Source organism: Perca flavescens, chromosome 21, assembly GCF_004354835.1.
Source record: "Perca flavescens isolate YP-PL-M2 chromosome 21, PFLA_1.0, whole genome shotgun sequence".
Classification (NCBI taxonomy): Eukaryota; Metazoa; Chordata; class Actinopteri; order Perciformes; family Percidae; genus Perca; species Perca flavescens.
The window spans coordinates 12,943,436-12,961,008 of NC_041351.1; the positions used below are offsets into that span (position 1 = coordinate 12,943,436).

At 39.6% G+C, this 17,573-nt stretch overlaps 1 protein-coding gene across 4 annotated transcripts; it reads right to left on the reverse strand.

Annotated features, from left to right (window-relative positions):
- Positions 1 to 1,484: 1,484 nt before the first annotated feature.
- LOC114548322 (protein phosphatase 1 regulatory subunit 1B) lies at positions 1,485 to 16,974 on the reverse strand. Of its 4 annotated transcripts, none has more exons than XM_028568206.1 (6): positions 16,604 to 16,974; positions 9,403 to 9,498; positions 7,076 to 7,151; positions 3,769 to 3,897; positions 3,496 to 3,660; positions 1,485 to 3,055 (listed from the first exon to the last, which is right to left on the reverse strand). In XM_028568206.1, the coding sequence occupies exons 1-5, from the start codon at positions 16,715 to 16,717 to the stop codon at positions 3,527 to 3,529; spliced, it is 549 nt and encodes a 182-aa protein (XP_028424007.1). In that variant the 5' UTR covers positions 16,718 to 16,974; the 3' UTR covers positions 1,485 to 3,055; positions 3,496 to 3,526. The 4 variants fall into 4 exon arrangements, with proteins under 4 accessions (XP_028424007.1, XP_028424006.1, XP_028424008.1 ...); XM_028568205.1 differs by having other exon boundaries at positions 1,485 to 3,161; XM_028568207.1 differs by having other exon boundaries at positions 1,485 to 3,660; positions 9,415 to 9,498.
- Between the last annotated feature and the right edge of the window lie 599 nt (positions 16,975 to 17,573).

The following is a 17,573-nucleotide window of genomic DNA, read 5'->3' on the forward strand; positions in this document are numbered from 1 at the left end:
TTGGACGTAAATGTCTACAAAGTTGAGGATAGCAAACTGAAAAGTTGTGTTCTAACTTTGGAAGCAGCTCTACAGTTCATTGGTTAAATATCAATAAATAACCTTATAACGGCCCTAAAACTTTTTTTGCACTTTGACCATCACACTATAGATGAAATAGAATCTTAAATGTTTGTAAAATATGCATAAGATGGTTTATATGTTATTTTATCTTATCTTAAACTGTGTGCATCATCCGATCTTTCCAATTGTTCTTGAGATGTGTGTTTTAGGACCAGTATCATTATGTGGCATGCCCTGTACATGATGTGAATGAAGGTGATTCAAAATCAGATTTTTCACAGTTTTCTGGAAAAACTACCCAAAGTCCCAGAATGCTGTTGAATCCTTTGGTTTTATTCAGAATAGATGCAAGTAATAGCTGCATGTTTTTCCACTTCAACGTAACAGGAATTTCAAAACTCCACACCAAAATTATTTATAATTTTTATTCTGGAATTCAACTGTCTGTCATGTAAATCCGAAAATACAAATAAAAAAAGCATTAAAATCATGAACTCAAGTGTCATTATGAAACAAATAAAACAAACACAATGACTGCACTTTAACATCAGCAACATCCAATCCAATCACTCCTTTTCGTGGCTGAGAGCCGTTATAAATGTTAACCATTGTGTCGTCTTTAACCCTTGAGAGAGATTATCTATTGATTGATGGAATAGCTGACAGTATAACGCCTTTGCATCTTGAGCAAAGTCACACTTGGCCATTGGCTGCATCCTTTGGTTTTATTCAGAATAGATGGGTGGGTGGAAGACCTGAAAACCATGTGAGGAGTCCATTATTGGGTCTACTTTTTTACGAAACATGTAGTAACTGCATTTTGGCTTTGTCAGCTCTACTGTCACTATAATTTAAGTCCCATTGTTGCCTGTTAATTATTTTTTCGTTTTTGTCTATCTTTCTCATGTAACGTTTAAATCAAGCAGTTACATGCAAACACCAGAAACCAAAATCAGTTTTACGTAGGCTACAAATGCTAACATGAAAATGGTGAAAGGAGTTGCCTCCCGCGGCCTGGTGGCCACCTCCTGCTCATCGGATCTCTGGGAATGAGTTACTTTTCTGTGGAGCCTGGGGTAAAGATCCCTCAGAACCCAGTGAATGAGGCCCAGGTCTGTGCTAGTTTGAAGGAGAGCGGCTAAACCCTGATCAGGCTGGAGGTTTACACATTGCCTCAGGACATGAGGGGGTTGTTTGATGACACTTATGGGGAGTTTTTTGTAAAGGCAATGAAGGAGTAAGTGTGAGAAAAGAGGATAGATAAAGGCTATTAAAGATGAAAGTGAGAAAGTAAGCAACCAGATGAAAATATTATAGATTAGGCCAATATAAATGCAGGTTTAGCACATTAGACAATGAGAAAATGGGCTACTGGTGATGCTAATAATAATACTCATAAATCTTTGTTTTTTTGGGGTTGAGAGGTTTCTTTGATTCTGATCTTTAATCATTTAAATTGTATTCAAAATGACTCTTAATGCAAAAAAATGCAAAGACAAAAAAACATGTAAATTAAATATTTCACTTCATTTCCTTGGTCCAGTGAATGTCTTTTCTGAGGGTTCCTTTTTTTCTGTTAGAAATGTAATTACACATTGCCCCTGCAGTTCAAACACAATTTCTGATAATATGAATAAAGATGCTAAAACAATTTGTATTTCATGTTTTCTTATCTCAGACTTATATTGCATAACAGCATTATATTGATCCAAACTTATTGTTGATATTAAAAAAGATGACGGCAGAGATAAGTGGAAGCAGTATGAATTTGATAATACAGCTAAGAAATTGCTTTATTTTAAATGATCAAATTTAGATATGCATCTGAGAATATGATTGTGTAATTAGAAGTACTGAACACCAGGTGTCATTACTCTGCCGTCTTGAGTTGCTCCTCAAATATCAAGCCAAAAATGTGTAAATGTTTTCTGATTTTGCTAATATTTTTTGCTAATAGCTGTGGTAAAGAACACATATATAGTCTGTAAACATCTGAGGAACAAAGATCATAAAAGTGCAAAAAGGTTTTCAGGGTCTTCATTTAATCAATCTCAATGTGTTCTGTCATTTGCAATATCCAAACACATTTGTCAAACATCCAAATTACATGTTGACTCCATGTGTAAACTAAAATGCCAAATAAAGACTTTTGTCTTTCTTTTCTTAGAAAAGAAATATGACTGGAGCATTTTACATTCCTACAGATTCCTTTTACAGACATAAAATCACACAAATACCAACAACAACCCATTATAATTGTTTGATTAGCAACCAAAACAAAACAAAACATTTATATACAAGTCAATAATTACACTCATCATATATATTGTTTAAAAAAAAAAATAGGTCTTCTTTCAGTCCCCACCGATCATCTCTGCCGTCACAAACAGATCATGCTTGCTAATCGCCTTGTTACAAAAAAGCCTATTCATAATATGAAACTGTAAAAACTGTGCTGCATTTCCGTGATTAGTTGGATTATTCTGATATGATTTAATCTGGTCTGCTGTGGCTGTGACTGCGATCAAAACGTCTGTAAGCCATACTCTCATTTCCTTGACCTTGGACGTAAATGTCTACAAAGTTGAGGCTAGCAAACTGAAAAGTTGTGTTCTAACTTTGGAAGCAGCTCTACAGTTCCTCGGTTAAATTTCAATAGGGATTGACTCTGCAATATAACTGTGTACTGTATACTTATCACACTGTAGTATATCATGTAATATAGTGTACCATATCTGTGTATCACATACAATAGCCAATGTCTGGTCAAACTGTGTGAGACATAATATAAAATAACCTCTAACTAACTCCTAAAACTTTCTTGCACTTTGACCATCACACTACAGATAAAATAGAATCTTAAATGTTTGTAAAATATGCATAAAATGGTTTATATGTTATTTTATTTTATCTTGAGCTGTGTGCATCATCCGCTTTTTCCAGTTGTTCTTGAGATGTGTGTTTTAGGACCAGTATCATTATGTGGCATCCCCTGTACATGATGTGAATGAAGGTGATTCAAAATCAGATTTTTCACACATGGATATAGTTTTCTGGAAAAACTACCCAAAGTCCCAGAATGCTGTTGAATCCTGAACCTAAAAAAAACAGGTATTTGCTTGAGAAAATGCAGTTCTCATATTTCTTGTGCATTGTCCTTGGCTGACTGGAATTTCAGCCCTGGCCAGACGTGATTTCAGCTTAACATTTCCATATACCTGCTCATTAATATTCTGACCTTCTTCAATGTCTGTCTTTTTTCTCTCTCTCTCTCTCTCTCTCTCTCTCTCTCTCTCTCTCTCTCTCTCTATTCCACATTCAGCTCTTTTATAGCACGCATGCACACACTCACAGACCCAAAAAACACACACCCATGCAGGCACACACATACATGGACCATATGTGTGCAATGCAACACTGTTCCACACTTACACTCTGTCTCCATCGGAGCCCTATTCTTTTGTCATTCTCCTTTTACATCCTCTCTTTCTTTGGCCTCCTCTTTGTCTCCGTGGTGACGGCTGAGATGAGCACTTCCTGTCAAACTGTCCGGTGGAGCACACTGATCCCTGAGAGGTTTGCTTTCTTCCCTTAGATCTGACAAGAAAGGGATTTCAAAAGTGTAAGCAATGTCTATGTGTGGAACAAATGCCAGTATAAGATAGAAAAATGGCATAATGTGAAAGACCGTCCAGTCTGACCCACCTGTAGCTGAGGCTGTCTGCTGGCTCTCCTTCTCACGTTCCTCCTCTTCCTCCCCAGAAGAGGGATCCTCTTTGTCCACAGAAGACATGTCTAGGGAGGCCAGGTGGGCCTGGTACATCCTCTGGACAGCTGAAAATACAAAACCGGATATAGAATAAAGGAGCACTGCGCCGATTTTACACATAAAAATCAGTTAATGGACAGATGATGGATGGATGAATGTATGGAAGAGATAATTTATGTTTTGTTTCGATATTCTTTTTGCTTCAAATCTGCAATAACTGTTTTTTTTGCCCACTTGGGGGCGACACAACATTGACATATCATCACGAACCTTTTAGCAAACACTTGCATATTTACACATCCAGCAGGAAAAATTATCATTCATTTTGAGTGTTTCTGGTGGTGTTTCAAGCTTTCATCACTCTTTCAGACTGAGTAAAATAAAGAGCATTAGATTTAGCATGATTGATTTTGTAACCAGAAAATGTTCCATATAATTTCTGATAATTTAGTAAGTGCAGGAAAGGACCATGATACGTTCTTTGAAAATAGGACAATGTCATCTGCATATTAGGGCTGTTGGTAGGGCTGGGCGATAAATCGATTTTATCAATTAACTCGAATGTGTAGTTAACGTTGATTTGTTTAAATGAAAATTGATTTTCTCCTTAACATCCGCCGACACTCCCCGCTGGGCTTCTGTAGCTCCGAACGGGCTCAGCCCTCCCCTGCGCGTTTGCCATAGAAATACACAAACAACATGGCAGCGACAGGGACTAAATATATATATATATATATATATATATAAAATAACTAGTCGTTTCATTACTTACTTATCCGTAATCTCCGCCGAAATGACCGGCAGTTAGCGGCGCTCTGTCCCCGGCTGAGAGTCACCTATTCTCGGAAAACTGAACCACCAGCTACCGCTGACCTGAAGGAGCACCATGCGGGGCACCAGAGGCGGTGTTGAGGAACTCTGTTGCGGCTCTACTAAATGCTGCTGATACGACCGAGCTGTGACGGAGGTCTGTAGCGGCTTAAACAACTAGCAATCGCCGCTCTGTAGCACGGAGCTCCTCTTCAAGAGACCATATGATGTTAATGTACGTTACTCAGCAACAGGTGAAAATAGGGGCAAGGTTGCGCAATAACGTTAACATGATTTGAACTTTTAGCGAGGAACGAGAAGTGAATTACCTGTATGTGTGAAAACAGATTTATCTCACGCATCTGTTTTGTTGTTGTTGAAAATATAGCCCCGTGTGTGTGTGTGTGTGTGTGTGTATGAGTCAAAACAAAATAAAGTAAAAACCTGTTTTGAACAATTTCTTTGTCATCTGCAGCAGATTGATTTTAAGTAGGGGGAGAAAAAATATAATTTTTTTGGAAGAAATCTGGGATTTTATTTTTAGGCCATATCGCCCAGCCCTAGCTGTTGGTACGAGGGGGGAGTGACAGGCTGCGGCTGGAAATCGGAAGAAGGATGGGAACTAGTTTTAACGTGACTTTAAAATCGACATCCACCAAGCCAAAATGCTAGTTAGCTTGTTCTGGTTTCCTAACTGCTTCGCGAGTTATAGGAGCTTAGCTTAGTTTCGACTTAATAGATTACCTTCTAACAGCTGTATTCTCAGTATCGTGACAATCTGCAAGAAACAGGTTGCTTTCTTGTCTTCAGCTGTCCTGTCAAAAATAAAGGCTGAAAATACCCCCCAAAAAAATCATCTTTAATCTTTAAAAAGAAATGCAATGTGGCATGACGTAGATCCCCTTCAAGGCCAGGCTGATGTTGGAAGTCCCTCTAGTGCAGTGTTTCTCAAATGGGGGTACGTGTACCCCTAGGGGTAGTTTGGAGGACTGCAGGGGGTACGTGAGATATTTAACAAAATGTTTAATAGTTACAAGGCTGTTGTCCAGAACATTGTTCCTCTTTATGTATAATTTTTTTTTTTTTCTACCAAAAATGTGACATTTGTGTCGCCTTCTTTGGACCTAATCTTGCCTTCCTTCCTTCTACTGTCCTACTTTTTACAAGTTTCTCGCTTTTTTCTTCTTATGTCACTGTTTTTGAAGTTTTTGATATTATTTTGACCTATTCTTGCCTTCCATCCTTCCTTCTTTCTAACATCTTTTTCCAAGTTTTTGTCTTTTTTTCAGTAAGGCTGTTGTTTAGTAAATCGATCGCTGACAACACTGTACTGTTCCTCTTTATATAGACTTTTTTTTCTACCGAAAATGATTAGCGCTTGGCTTAAAGAAACAATTCAAAAGGGGTACATTATTGAAAAAAGTTTGAGAACCACTGCTCAGGACAGAACTTATAACAACAACCACATAGTGGCATTGACAATGCATACGCCTGAGTAGTGTAGTACATATTTATAACAGGCTGCATATGATCATTAAATATTTGAATATTATTTGAATATTAAAAAAAAATGAAATTTGAATGGTATTATAGAGGAAGACTGACAGCTCTACTGCATAGAGAGATGTTCATAGGTATCATTGTTATACTGTACATATGATTAAAGCATGAGCTATAATGGATTGAGCCAGTGGTTCAATAAAAAATAATAAAAAAGGAGTGGTGATAATGGGCTCTGAACTCTGTTGAAAATATCACTGATGGATGTGGTTGGGTGTGGTCAGAAGTGTGCTTTGTTGCACCTGTAACCACACCCAACAGTGATGTCATGGAGTCGAGTACACTGCTGCAAGGTGAGAAGTTAAAGTTGATAATATGTGGGTGATATCTAATATTCTCACTTCTGAAATGAAGAGATGGTGTTTATATACAAATGTGTATGCATGTTGTTAAAATGCAATTCATCCCACCAATACACTTTCAGTAAAACAATGTAGACATTGATCTTAAGGGTCAAATAATTTTGTTTTTGTGTGTTTATATTTGTGTGACTCTGGTTGTATCCGTGTATGTGTGACACCATGTTGCAGCTGTGTGCCCATCCTATAATCCAGGATGATCCAGAACAGACTCACAGCTGTCTCTGCTCCTAATCTCACATAACACACACACACACACACACACACACACACACACACACACACACACACACACATACACACACACACACACACACACACACACACACACACACACACACACACACACACACACACACACACTGTGTTTTTTTTGGATAAACATATTCTAAACAGATATAAACCACATGGCAGTTGCTACAGCAGAATTAGATCTCACAAATTATTTTATTTTGTGTCATTTGTTACGTGAATTCAAACACACATTTAAATATATTCAAAACAGTGCGTTTACCTTTAAGTGAGGGTGGCTGGTAGGTTGACGTGTGAACCAGGTTGGCTTTCAAGGCTCCATTTTCCCCCAGAACCCACTGCAGAAGTAAAGCATCCAAATCACGGTTTACAGATTATCGGATATATGTACAGTAAATGTTTTAGCCGTATTTCAGTGGAAAATACCCAGGGCTAGACTGGGATAAAAAATTGGCCCTGGCATTTTTGGCCCAGGCGGCCCACACCCTCCATGATTGGTCAGACACATTCCCTGCAGACAGTCCTCTTAAAATATGCGTACATTCTATGATATGAGTTGCCTAGTGTTCTGCGTTCATGTGATAGTTTTGGATCCTTCAAGACTTATCTGTTGATCTTACACTTAAATAATTCATTCATTCTTAGAGTTATGATTTGTATATTTATGGTATTTTTGTTATTGATATTTGATATTTGATATTTGATATTGTATTGCCATTATTGTTATTATTACTATTTTGCTTAATATTGGCTTAGCAACTTTAAAAACAGTTTACTGTTAATTTTAACTATTGTAAGATTCATATTTTGTCGCTTTGGACAAAAGTGGAGAGGGGGTTGAAGCCGATTCTGTGGTCTGTCCAGGGACCATGGTCTCTGGCACGGACCAGTGGTTACTGCCACTAGGGGCACTAGAGACACTGGTCGCGACCAGCTCCTCAGTGGTCTCCCATGTGGCCCCTGTGGTCTGTGAAGCGGCTTTAGTATTTTCTAACCTTTCCTGTTGTTTTGGCAGCACTGTTAGCTGGATAACTGTCAGAGATCATAATCTTTTGTCTATACAATATACTATATCAGATATATTATGATTATTATTGTTATTATTATTGATAATGGAGATCTGTGTGGTCAGGACCAGCTGGTCTCTGGCACGGACCAGCTGGTCTCTGGCACAACCACTAGCTCGTGTCTCAGGGCCAGGGGCGTGGCCATAGTGGATTTGATTGGGTCAGGCCAGTGCCAATAAAGAAAATTAACCAATGGGCCGCTGTGAGTTCTTTATGGGCCGGTGCGGCCAAAACAAATAAATAAATAAAAAATAAAAATAAGTCCTATTTTATCGCGATTCGGCCCAAAAGTGCGTCGGCTCACCGGGAAAATGCCCGGTATGGCAGATGGCCAGTCCAGCCCTGAAAATACTGTGGTAGTGAAAACACTACCCACAGTGCTGTAGCCTCAGATACATCTCGGACTATAGTAAATTGTTATTATTTCATTATTTTTTGAATTGTTAATTATAGTAGAAAGGAAGCAAAGATGAGACATTCATTCAAGATGAAAAACTGCAATACAAAAGAAATAAAACAAAATTAATTTGACTGTTTTGAAGGAAAGAGGAAAAATGTGGTTTTGGAGTCTCAACCAGATTGTCACACAGTAATTTGTGATATTGTGATACTGTCACCATGGCTGCCTCAGCTGTTTTTATTTTGCTCTGTCTTCCCCTTTGTCCCTGTCCCTAGCCACTTCTCACTTCCCCCAGGGCCATGCATTTATGAGGAACTTCCCAGACATGCCATTCTCCACCTGTCCACTACATGCTCTCGTACTTGCCCACCAATCCTGTTCACCTGACTCCCACATCCACCTGTACATCCCCACCTGCTGACACAACTACCTCTCATTATCTCATCAGCCCTTTCCCCTTTGCTAATGTATCATGTTGTCAGTGTTGCCTTTGCATCCAGCAATTTGAACCTGTTTCTGCTTTATTGTTACATGTTCCAATGTATTAACCTGTTGCCTGTCCCATTAGACATGTCTTCTTGGATTTGTTTGACTTTTCAGACCGCCATCTAATGTGTCAGCCTGTTCTGGACCATTGCCTTTAGTAATATTTCCTTCATCCTAAATTTCTTGCCTTGTATATGTGTTTGTCTGCATTTGGGTCCTCAATTCTATTACCTCGTACACACGCACACACACACACACAAGATTGACAGATACAGATCGAATTTACTTTTGGTGTGCACCCACTCTCTCTCTCATCCCACCTAATATACTCTTGCCTCCAATGCAAACATGCAATATTTCCCAGAATGCCTTTCTACAACCTCCACAAAACAAACCTGAGAGTGCTGCATTCACTTTGCGTACATACATTTAGAGCTTGAAAACATAAAGAGTCACTCACACACATTACTCAACAAACAAACTCACATTGTGTTCTGGTGTATTAAGACTACTGAGAGTGAACAGATGAGTGTCTCTGCCTCCTTTTAAAATCATTGGAATTTGATGGAAAATGGTGAGTGACTTTAGCCTTTGGTCTTTAATTCTGGTGGATTTTAAGTCCCAAATAGTGCACACCATCTGGTCTACCTGGTGAGGGCCGATGTCTTCCTCTGGTGATGGTGGTTCTGTCAATCTGAAGAGTGTGGCTGGTGTCGGCCTCCGACGTCGAATCTTAGGAAACAGAGAGTCTATCAAACCATGCTGTGTGAATTTGTGTATATTTGCATATGTTTGTGCTAAGCAAATCCCTAACACAGACAGCCCCATCCATAGGAACAAGGTCAGACTGATACCAACAGTCTTTTATGTAGCCTTGTGGTTCTTGATGTTACATAATGTCTCCAGAGGATTTTTTTCTGTGACAACTATGCAATGAGAAAATACATATCATTGCATAACAACATTTAAAAGATTGTTGTCCAGATTGTTCCTGAATGTGGATTACATCTTGTTATAGATGGCGGCTGCCTGGATTATTTAAATGTGCGCAGTATTACACTGCATGTTCCCATCACTTGGTCGTAATCATTTAGGTTTTTCAATTATTCTGTCCAGTGTGTTATTTCACCATCAAATGCATGTCCACTTCTACTTAAACTGCCTTGAACAATCTTGCATCATATAGCCAAATAATAATAGCCCTCTTACCTTCACTGATTGGTGGTGGGTGGTTCACAGTTTAAATATAGGTGTTCTGTTTTTTTTAGGTTTTATGTCATTCAACATCACTTATTGGTGGAGCGTGTTTTTTTCTTTCCAACTAAAGCAATTTTCAGTTACTATTTAAAGGAACACGCCGACTTATTGGGAATTAAGCTTATTCACCGTAACCCCCGGAGTAAGACAAGTCGATACATACCCTTCTCATCTCCGTGCGTGCTGTAACGCTGCCTGACGGTTCCAGCATTAGCTTAGCCTAGCACAGATCCTGCAGGTAACTGGTTCCAACTAGCCTACTGCTCCGGACCACAAAAGTGACAAAATAACGGCAACATGTTCCTATTTACATGTTGTGATTTGTATAGTCTGGCGTGTACAAAAAAACAACGTAACATGAGACACAGCCATCTTCTTCAACAGTAAACAAACCGGGAACTATATTCTCAGACAGGCTTGCTGTGAGCATATCACTCCGCCCAAGTACTATATTCTTCCGCCTGAGAATATAGTCCCGGTTTGTTTACAGTTAGAAGACGGCTGTGTCTCATGTTACGTTGTTTTTTGTACACGCTGTGACTCTATAAATCACAACGTGTAAATAGGAACATGTTGGCGTTATTTTGTCACTTATTCGGAGCAATAGGATTGCTGGAACCATTCACCTGATGTTCTGTGCTGGCCTGATGCCGCTGGAGCCATCAGACAGCATTACAGCATGCACGGAGATGAGAAGGGTATGTATGGACTTGTCTAACTCTGGGGGTTACGGTGAATAAGCTAAATTCCCAATAAGTCGGCGTGTTCCTTTAAGTAAATTTAACATCAAGCAGGGGTGAAAATATATAATGATCTCCAGCTGTTGTTACTACTGATGTATTATACTACTGCAGTTGTTAGATACAACCTGATATCTCCTCTCAGGTCACAAACTGTGGGCTCAAGAAACAGATATTCTGCATTCCTGTTGCTCCCTCATCTTCATGTATTGTATGTGTGAAGCAGAGTGAGTGATAACCCAGCAGTTATGCAACTGAAATGAAATGTAACTTTAAAATGTCATCAGTTTCAGTCTGATATGAGAAGACAGTTACATAACACAACTTTACAATAATATGTAATATTCCATATTAGGGGGAACTATTGTACTTACTGCACTACATTTATTTTACAGCTATTGTTACTCATAACTTTTCAGGTTGAGATTTTGAATGCAGAAATGATTATCAGTTTATAGAATAGAATGCATTGTTACTGATTAAACTATACAGAAGCACATACAATACTTACATTTAGCTCCACCTTGACCAGCTACAACATTAAAGTACTCCTTATATGTTAATGCATCAATAATATAACAATTCAGGAGACATTCTGCATACTAAGTACTTTTACTTTTAAGTACATTTTGTTGCCAATACTTCAGTTATTTTCTGAACATTTTATTTTCACCTATTGTTATGATTTAAGTCCAAGCGACGCCAACCCTTGATTATTCATAGTACAATGATAAACAATAATAAAACACCTCCTTCTGGCTAACAATAACTAAGTGTTATGAAATATACAATAGATGTATCACCCTCTTTCTATTTTGTAACGTGTTATGGTAATAAGATTGTTGTGAGATACAAGGGGCTGCCAAGCCAATCCCAGCTGAAAGTGTAGGCATAACATGTGTGGGCAGCTTTGGTTGACTCTGGAGTAACGCACTAACTTCCTGCATCTGCCTCATTCTGCGTGCTGAAATCATACATATTCATTATTCAGACACTGGAATTAAATACACTGCCCGTTGTGGGGGAACACATTTAAATATGAATTACAAGGCATCCAATTAGATGTTTAAAATGTGTCAACATAAAAATTCTAATGCAGTACTCTAACAAACACATATAGAGACACTTACACACACACACACACACACACACACACACACACACACACACACACACACACACACATATCTCTCAGGGAAAAAAACATGTGCAGTCAAAGGTAAGCCCCTGTCTGAGAGCCTTTTCAGACACAGTGACCTTTTCTGAGTGTTTTGTTAACATGGTTGCCAGAAGGTCAAGCACCTACAGGGAACACGGTATTTTCATCAGGTTGTCGCCTTGCAGGTCTGAAATGCCTATTACAGTAATACCTGGTACAGCTCAGTGACGCTGCACTGCACGGCCGCCGGCTGCTTTGATTTGTAACTGATTTGTTTCACATTTCTCAGCGCATACTGCTAGCTGGTATAGATTCAATACCCTGGTTTTGTGTTTATTTAGGGCACTCTTTTGCTTGAACAGGCTAAATGTGATGATATAACTCTATCATTTAGCCAAGTGAGCAGTAACCTCCTGCATTGTAGAAATAAGCTACTATTTGGGGATTTGTTTTGTTCAGAGTTGAGTTAAGTTTTCTTTTTATACATGTATTGAACCTGTCATCACAATTTGTTACACAGATATTATTACTGCCCTAATAATGTTTCAATCATTGAGTTTGGTTTAGGATGATGGCTCACAAAATATATGATATAGATGGCTTTACAAGCTATTTTCACAAGTTAAGGCATCACAGAAACTTGTTTTTAAGTATTTGATTTCGCAACGGTCTCTACTCAAATAGCTAACTGTGTACAAAAACATCTATTAACACAGACCTGTTTCAGTGATCTTCCACCACAAAATTGGCAGTGTGGTGCGTTTTAGTCTATATCGACGAGGATTCACTTAGAGGATTGCTCCGGTGCCGCCGGAAGATCCGCCGGATGTCCCTCATTTTTCGGCCGGATGTCCCTCACCTTCTGCCTTCTTTGTGTTGGCATTCTAAACTCCAGTCGATTTATGAGGACTAATGGTTAACTGCTCCTCAGATCTCTGCATGGTAAATCGAGTTTTCTGTTGCATGACTAAAACAACTTCAACAACTTTTGAACAAGCACATGTTCCACCAAAACAAGTTCCTTCCCAAGCCTATTTTGCTGATTTTAGCGCCGCTCTGCAGAGGAAGGTCTGGCTAGTTCACACAGCATTCCATACATCTTTACAGTAAAACACTGAACTTTAAAAACAGCCCTAATGTTTTATACTGTTAGTAGCACAGAGTATATGTGCATTCACTGAAATATCATTCAAGGTTTTACACACCATCATTGTGCTGTTAAAGGCTGTTTAACAATGAACATCTGGTAAATAAAACTTTGATGTAAAGTTAGGCATATCAAGTAATTCATTTTGGTGCAAGCAGTCACACAACACCATGCCGTAGCCAGTGACAGTGAGGACAGCTGGACGAAACACTACTCCAACTGTGTACGTCTGATGTGTTAATGCATTTTCTGTTCTAATTTTTTGCAGTTTTTGAGAACTATCCAGCAAAGGTTAGAAATGTAGCAGCTACAACCTCACTGTCACTTCAATGTGGTGCCCGGCCGCATCGTAAATCATTAATCCCACACCTTATTTTGGGTAGGTAGGATGACCTTCGTGGTTACATAATGTTCAACTTCAATGCATTAATCTGGTAGTTTATAATGCACAATGGCAGCACTGGGTGGGTAGAGTGTCCTGAAGAGCCCTTCATAGAGAAACAACCTATCCACTTAACAATTAAGAAACATAAATCCCTTGCAGTATTTATTTTATACAATGCATTCAATTTATTCTGTGAATAATCCTGTGTAGAGCTTGATTTGATGTTCAAGAAAACATAATGAGATAGACTGTTGCAATTTGATTTGTTTTCCAGTGAGGAATTTCTAAAAAAAAAAAAAAAACAGGCAGAAGGGCTGCATATATACTCTACACCGGGAATTGGAAACTTCCCATTGCAAGTTTCTACATTTAGCTGGAGTTACGGTGTCCTATTCAATGGAAAGAAAATGTGTTATTTCCTGTTTCCAGCTAGCCAGACATTCTCAGCTGGTCTGGCTTCTTGTAAATAGGACTAATGTGTTAACAGGAGCAGAATGAAGTATGCTTGGTTAGGTGGGAAAGACCCTGCTGAACTTTAGAGCTCTTGGTTGTGCTGCAGTGAACATTTGTTCTTATCATTAGCTGTCCTTGCCCTCAGTCATCCACAGCTAATCTCTTTGGTTTTAATCAGTAATTTCCTTGGCTGATGTTTATTCTCTCTTCCCTTTTCTTACGTGCCCTCTGTCAGTTAGATTTCTCTATTTTCCCTCACTCTTGTCCCAAACACTTTGTTTTATTTATTAAGGCTGCTCCTTCTTAGTCGATTAATCGACTAATCGGTCGTTTTGGTCTTAGTCAACTTAGATTTATTTAGTCAATTAGTCATGTTTTATGCTAACTGTATAATATTATGTACAGAGCATGTGTGACGTCACCCATTGGTTTGTGGAGATCTGCTATGAGTCGTCAAGTTTGCCGTTACGGGCGCAGCCATCCTGGTTGTGACGATTTTAGACGAGAGGGAGAAGTGAGGGAGGAGCCCTTACCCTCTACCTTAAGTTACACACTTTCACTGGCAATCACATCATAGCCACGCCCTAAAACACCCCCTGCGTTATTGCCAATTTTAAAATCAACGAGACCTTAATTTAAAAAATGAAGACTTAAAACTAGAGATTGAGACCATAAACTCATTATGAAGGTAATAAATAAAGTGAGAAGTGGGTCACTTTCTCATAGACTTCTATAGAAACCGACCTCCTTTTGCAACCCCACGTGACACCCCCCCTGCTGGAATTCAGATAGAATGCAGGTGTAAGGCACTTCCGCATTTTGCAGCACTTCGCCGAACCGGATGCGTTGTCCACTAATGTTATACAGTCTATGGTCTCTTCCCACATGACATGACCATTAGGTTAGGGTGGCAGCCTGCACTGCAATGGTGAGTGGGGAAATAAGAAAAAGAAACAACGAACTGCAGGCAACCTAAATCATGCATTATCACAATTTGCTATTTCCCTCAGCTGGATTTGTGGTATGTTAAGCATTGACGAAAATCCTCAAATCGGCAGCAGATTTTTCTCCGCTAGCATTTTCAGCAACAAGTGATCCTATAAGGAGAGTTAGGGTCGCTTTGGTGACGATAAGAAGATGTATCCTAAGATGTATAATGACGTAAGAACCTTTTGCGTGTTTTACCACTTTTGCTTTATTGCCTTTATTCCCATTATATCCGTGCCAGAAGATTTGCAATAATCTTCCTGAGACGCCAAATTGCCAGAGCGTCTTATAAGGAAAGAGCTGACTCAGCTCAAATGATGCCATCAATGAGCATTTACGGGTTGAAATGTATGTAGAAAAGGGTCTTAATAATCGAAGACTATGGAAGTAATGAGCAACACTTGTAATGTAAAACCTTCCCGTTTAGTTTGTTTCAGTACGATGACAAATTTCCATTGGATTTATAAATCAACACATTAGTAACAGTTGGTTTAACCTAAATAGTGTTCAGATGTGACACATTTGGGTTGCTTAAAAAAAGCAAATGAAGAAATGAAGGGGTACAGAAAGTAGTCCAAAGCCAGAGAGAATGCAAGTTGAGCTGTAAACAACAGATGTGTGAGAAATATTTGAGTGCCAGCTATTATTGATTTATTAGTTTATTTTTGCATTCCAGCCTGAAATGAGCTCTCCAAGCAGATGCCCCATGAAATCTCAAATTTGGGAGGAAATTAGGATATTGCACCTGTCTCTAATAATATTTCCCTCGGGGCTATCTGTCAATAAGGCAAGAACGGCTTCTGACTCAAAAGCGGAAGAAATAGACAAACCTTTTATTTGCTGGGGGAATTGTATCCAAAGGTTATCTCAGTGTTACAAAAATGTCCTTTATGGGCTGTTATTGCTGGACTAAATGCTAGTCTGCATCCATACTGCACAGGCTAACATTATTACATTATTTCACCAACATAGCTTCTGATGTCAGCATGTTTCACCTGCATTTGCTTTGAAATCGTTCAGCATTTATTGCACTTACCACCTCCTCGTAAAATATGACTAACAACGTGACCTTCTATATTTTGTTTCACAGATGTGGTAGGGGCATTATTGCTCAGGCACATAATCTCATTTTTAATATAACTAACAGTGCTTTATCCCTCACTTCCTGCTCCTCCTCTTCCGCCTCCTCCGCTCCTTTTGAAGGGCAGAGATTCCTCATCACTTTTAAGGGCTCCAAATCTGCACAGCTCACATTAATCCCAGTGCTGCCCACAGACAGAGTAACACCCAGTGTCAGAATACAGAGTTCTGCAAAGTTGTGCTAGACTGGTTATGTAACTGTCTGTCAGTGGCCAGGCCTGATGCTTCACATGCGATACAGAGGAGGGTGACACTCACTTTTGTCTTTTTAAAAGTCAGGATGAAAGTTAGAAGCAGGCATGTTTCAAATTTGTGTCATTACTTGTATCTATTTTTGCCAGGTAGGTTGACCATAACATTCTAAAAGTAGTGTGTATGTGATAAGCTGTTTAGGCTGAACAACAATGACACAAAGCACTGAAACAGGTTTTGGTATATGACCCAAGTTTGACCTCATTCTTCCACGCGCACGCACACACACACACACACACACACACACACACACACACACACACACACACACACACACACACACACACACAATCATCACCACACGCCCTGGCTCTTACCATCTCCACCTGTCGCGGGTCCAGCTGGGTGGGCACGGAGGAAGGCACGGAGAACTGGATCTTCCTCCTCGCATCCTTGTCTTCCTCCGTGTCTGCGGGCAGCATCGGGTCCATGGCATCCAGCCGGTCACCTCCACAGCCAAAGATGTCCAACGAAGAAGTCCCGTTTCGATTGATCTTCCTGTGTAAGCTCTGTATGACTCCCCAAATGACAAAACTGCAACTGAAGTCCCAACAGTCCTCTGGTCTCTTTGGACTCTTGAGTTGCGTTTGACAGCGTTGCCTGCTTCCTACTCTCTCGCGCCTCTGTCTGTCTGTCTGTCCCTCCCTCCCTCACACACGCACACACACACGCACACACACACACACACACACACACACACACACACACACACACACACACACACACACACACACACACACTGTCAGTAAGTCTCTCGCTCCCGCCGTGTATGCACGGACCTGTTTTGTGTGTGATTGTGATGAAGGAGTGTAGCGCGTGCAGCAGAACGTGCTCAGGCTTTGTGATGCTTTCAGTTACCGTCGGAAAGACTCGCAGCAACTGCAATTCAAAAGTGGCCCAAATTAATTTCCCTTGAGATAAGCTGAAAATAAGACGTTTCTAAAAACTGTCGAGATGCCTTCAATGCCAGGTTCAAAACCTCTTCTTTGAAATATGAGGATATAAATAATGACATTTTTGTTGAATGTAGTCTAGCCTCTCTTTTTCTTTTCTTTTTAAATAGTACAGCCTCCACAAGGGTCTGCAATGTAAAATAGCTACATACCTACTTTATTCAGTTATAAAAGACAAGAAACTGCTACTATTGCTGATCTTTAAACACAGTATTTGTGTGTTCTCAAGGTAGGCCTAGACTAAAAATATGAACTGCTCTTTCTCCAAGGCTATATTACATGTAGTCAGTTGAAAAAATCCATTGCCATGGCAACAGCTTCTCTTCGCAGTGTG

Excerpts from the sequence above, each read along its gene's own strand:
- LOC114548322 (XM_028568206.1), bottom strand. The coding sequence starts at position 16,717 with ATGGACCCGATGCTGCCCGCAGACACGGAGGAAGACAAGGATGCGAGG. Across the intron at positions 7,152-9,402 it reads CTCACCAGGTAGACCAGATG|TGGGTTCTGGGGGAAAATGG; the intron begins GTGTGCACTATT and ends TTACTTCTGCAG. Across the intron at positions 3,661-3,768 it reads GCAGACAGCCTCAGCTACAG|ATCTAAGGGAAGAAAGCAAA; the intron begins GTGGGTCAGACT and ends CTTTCTTGTCAG.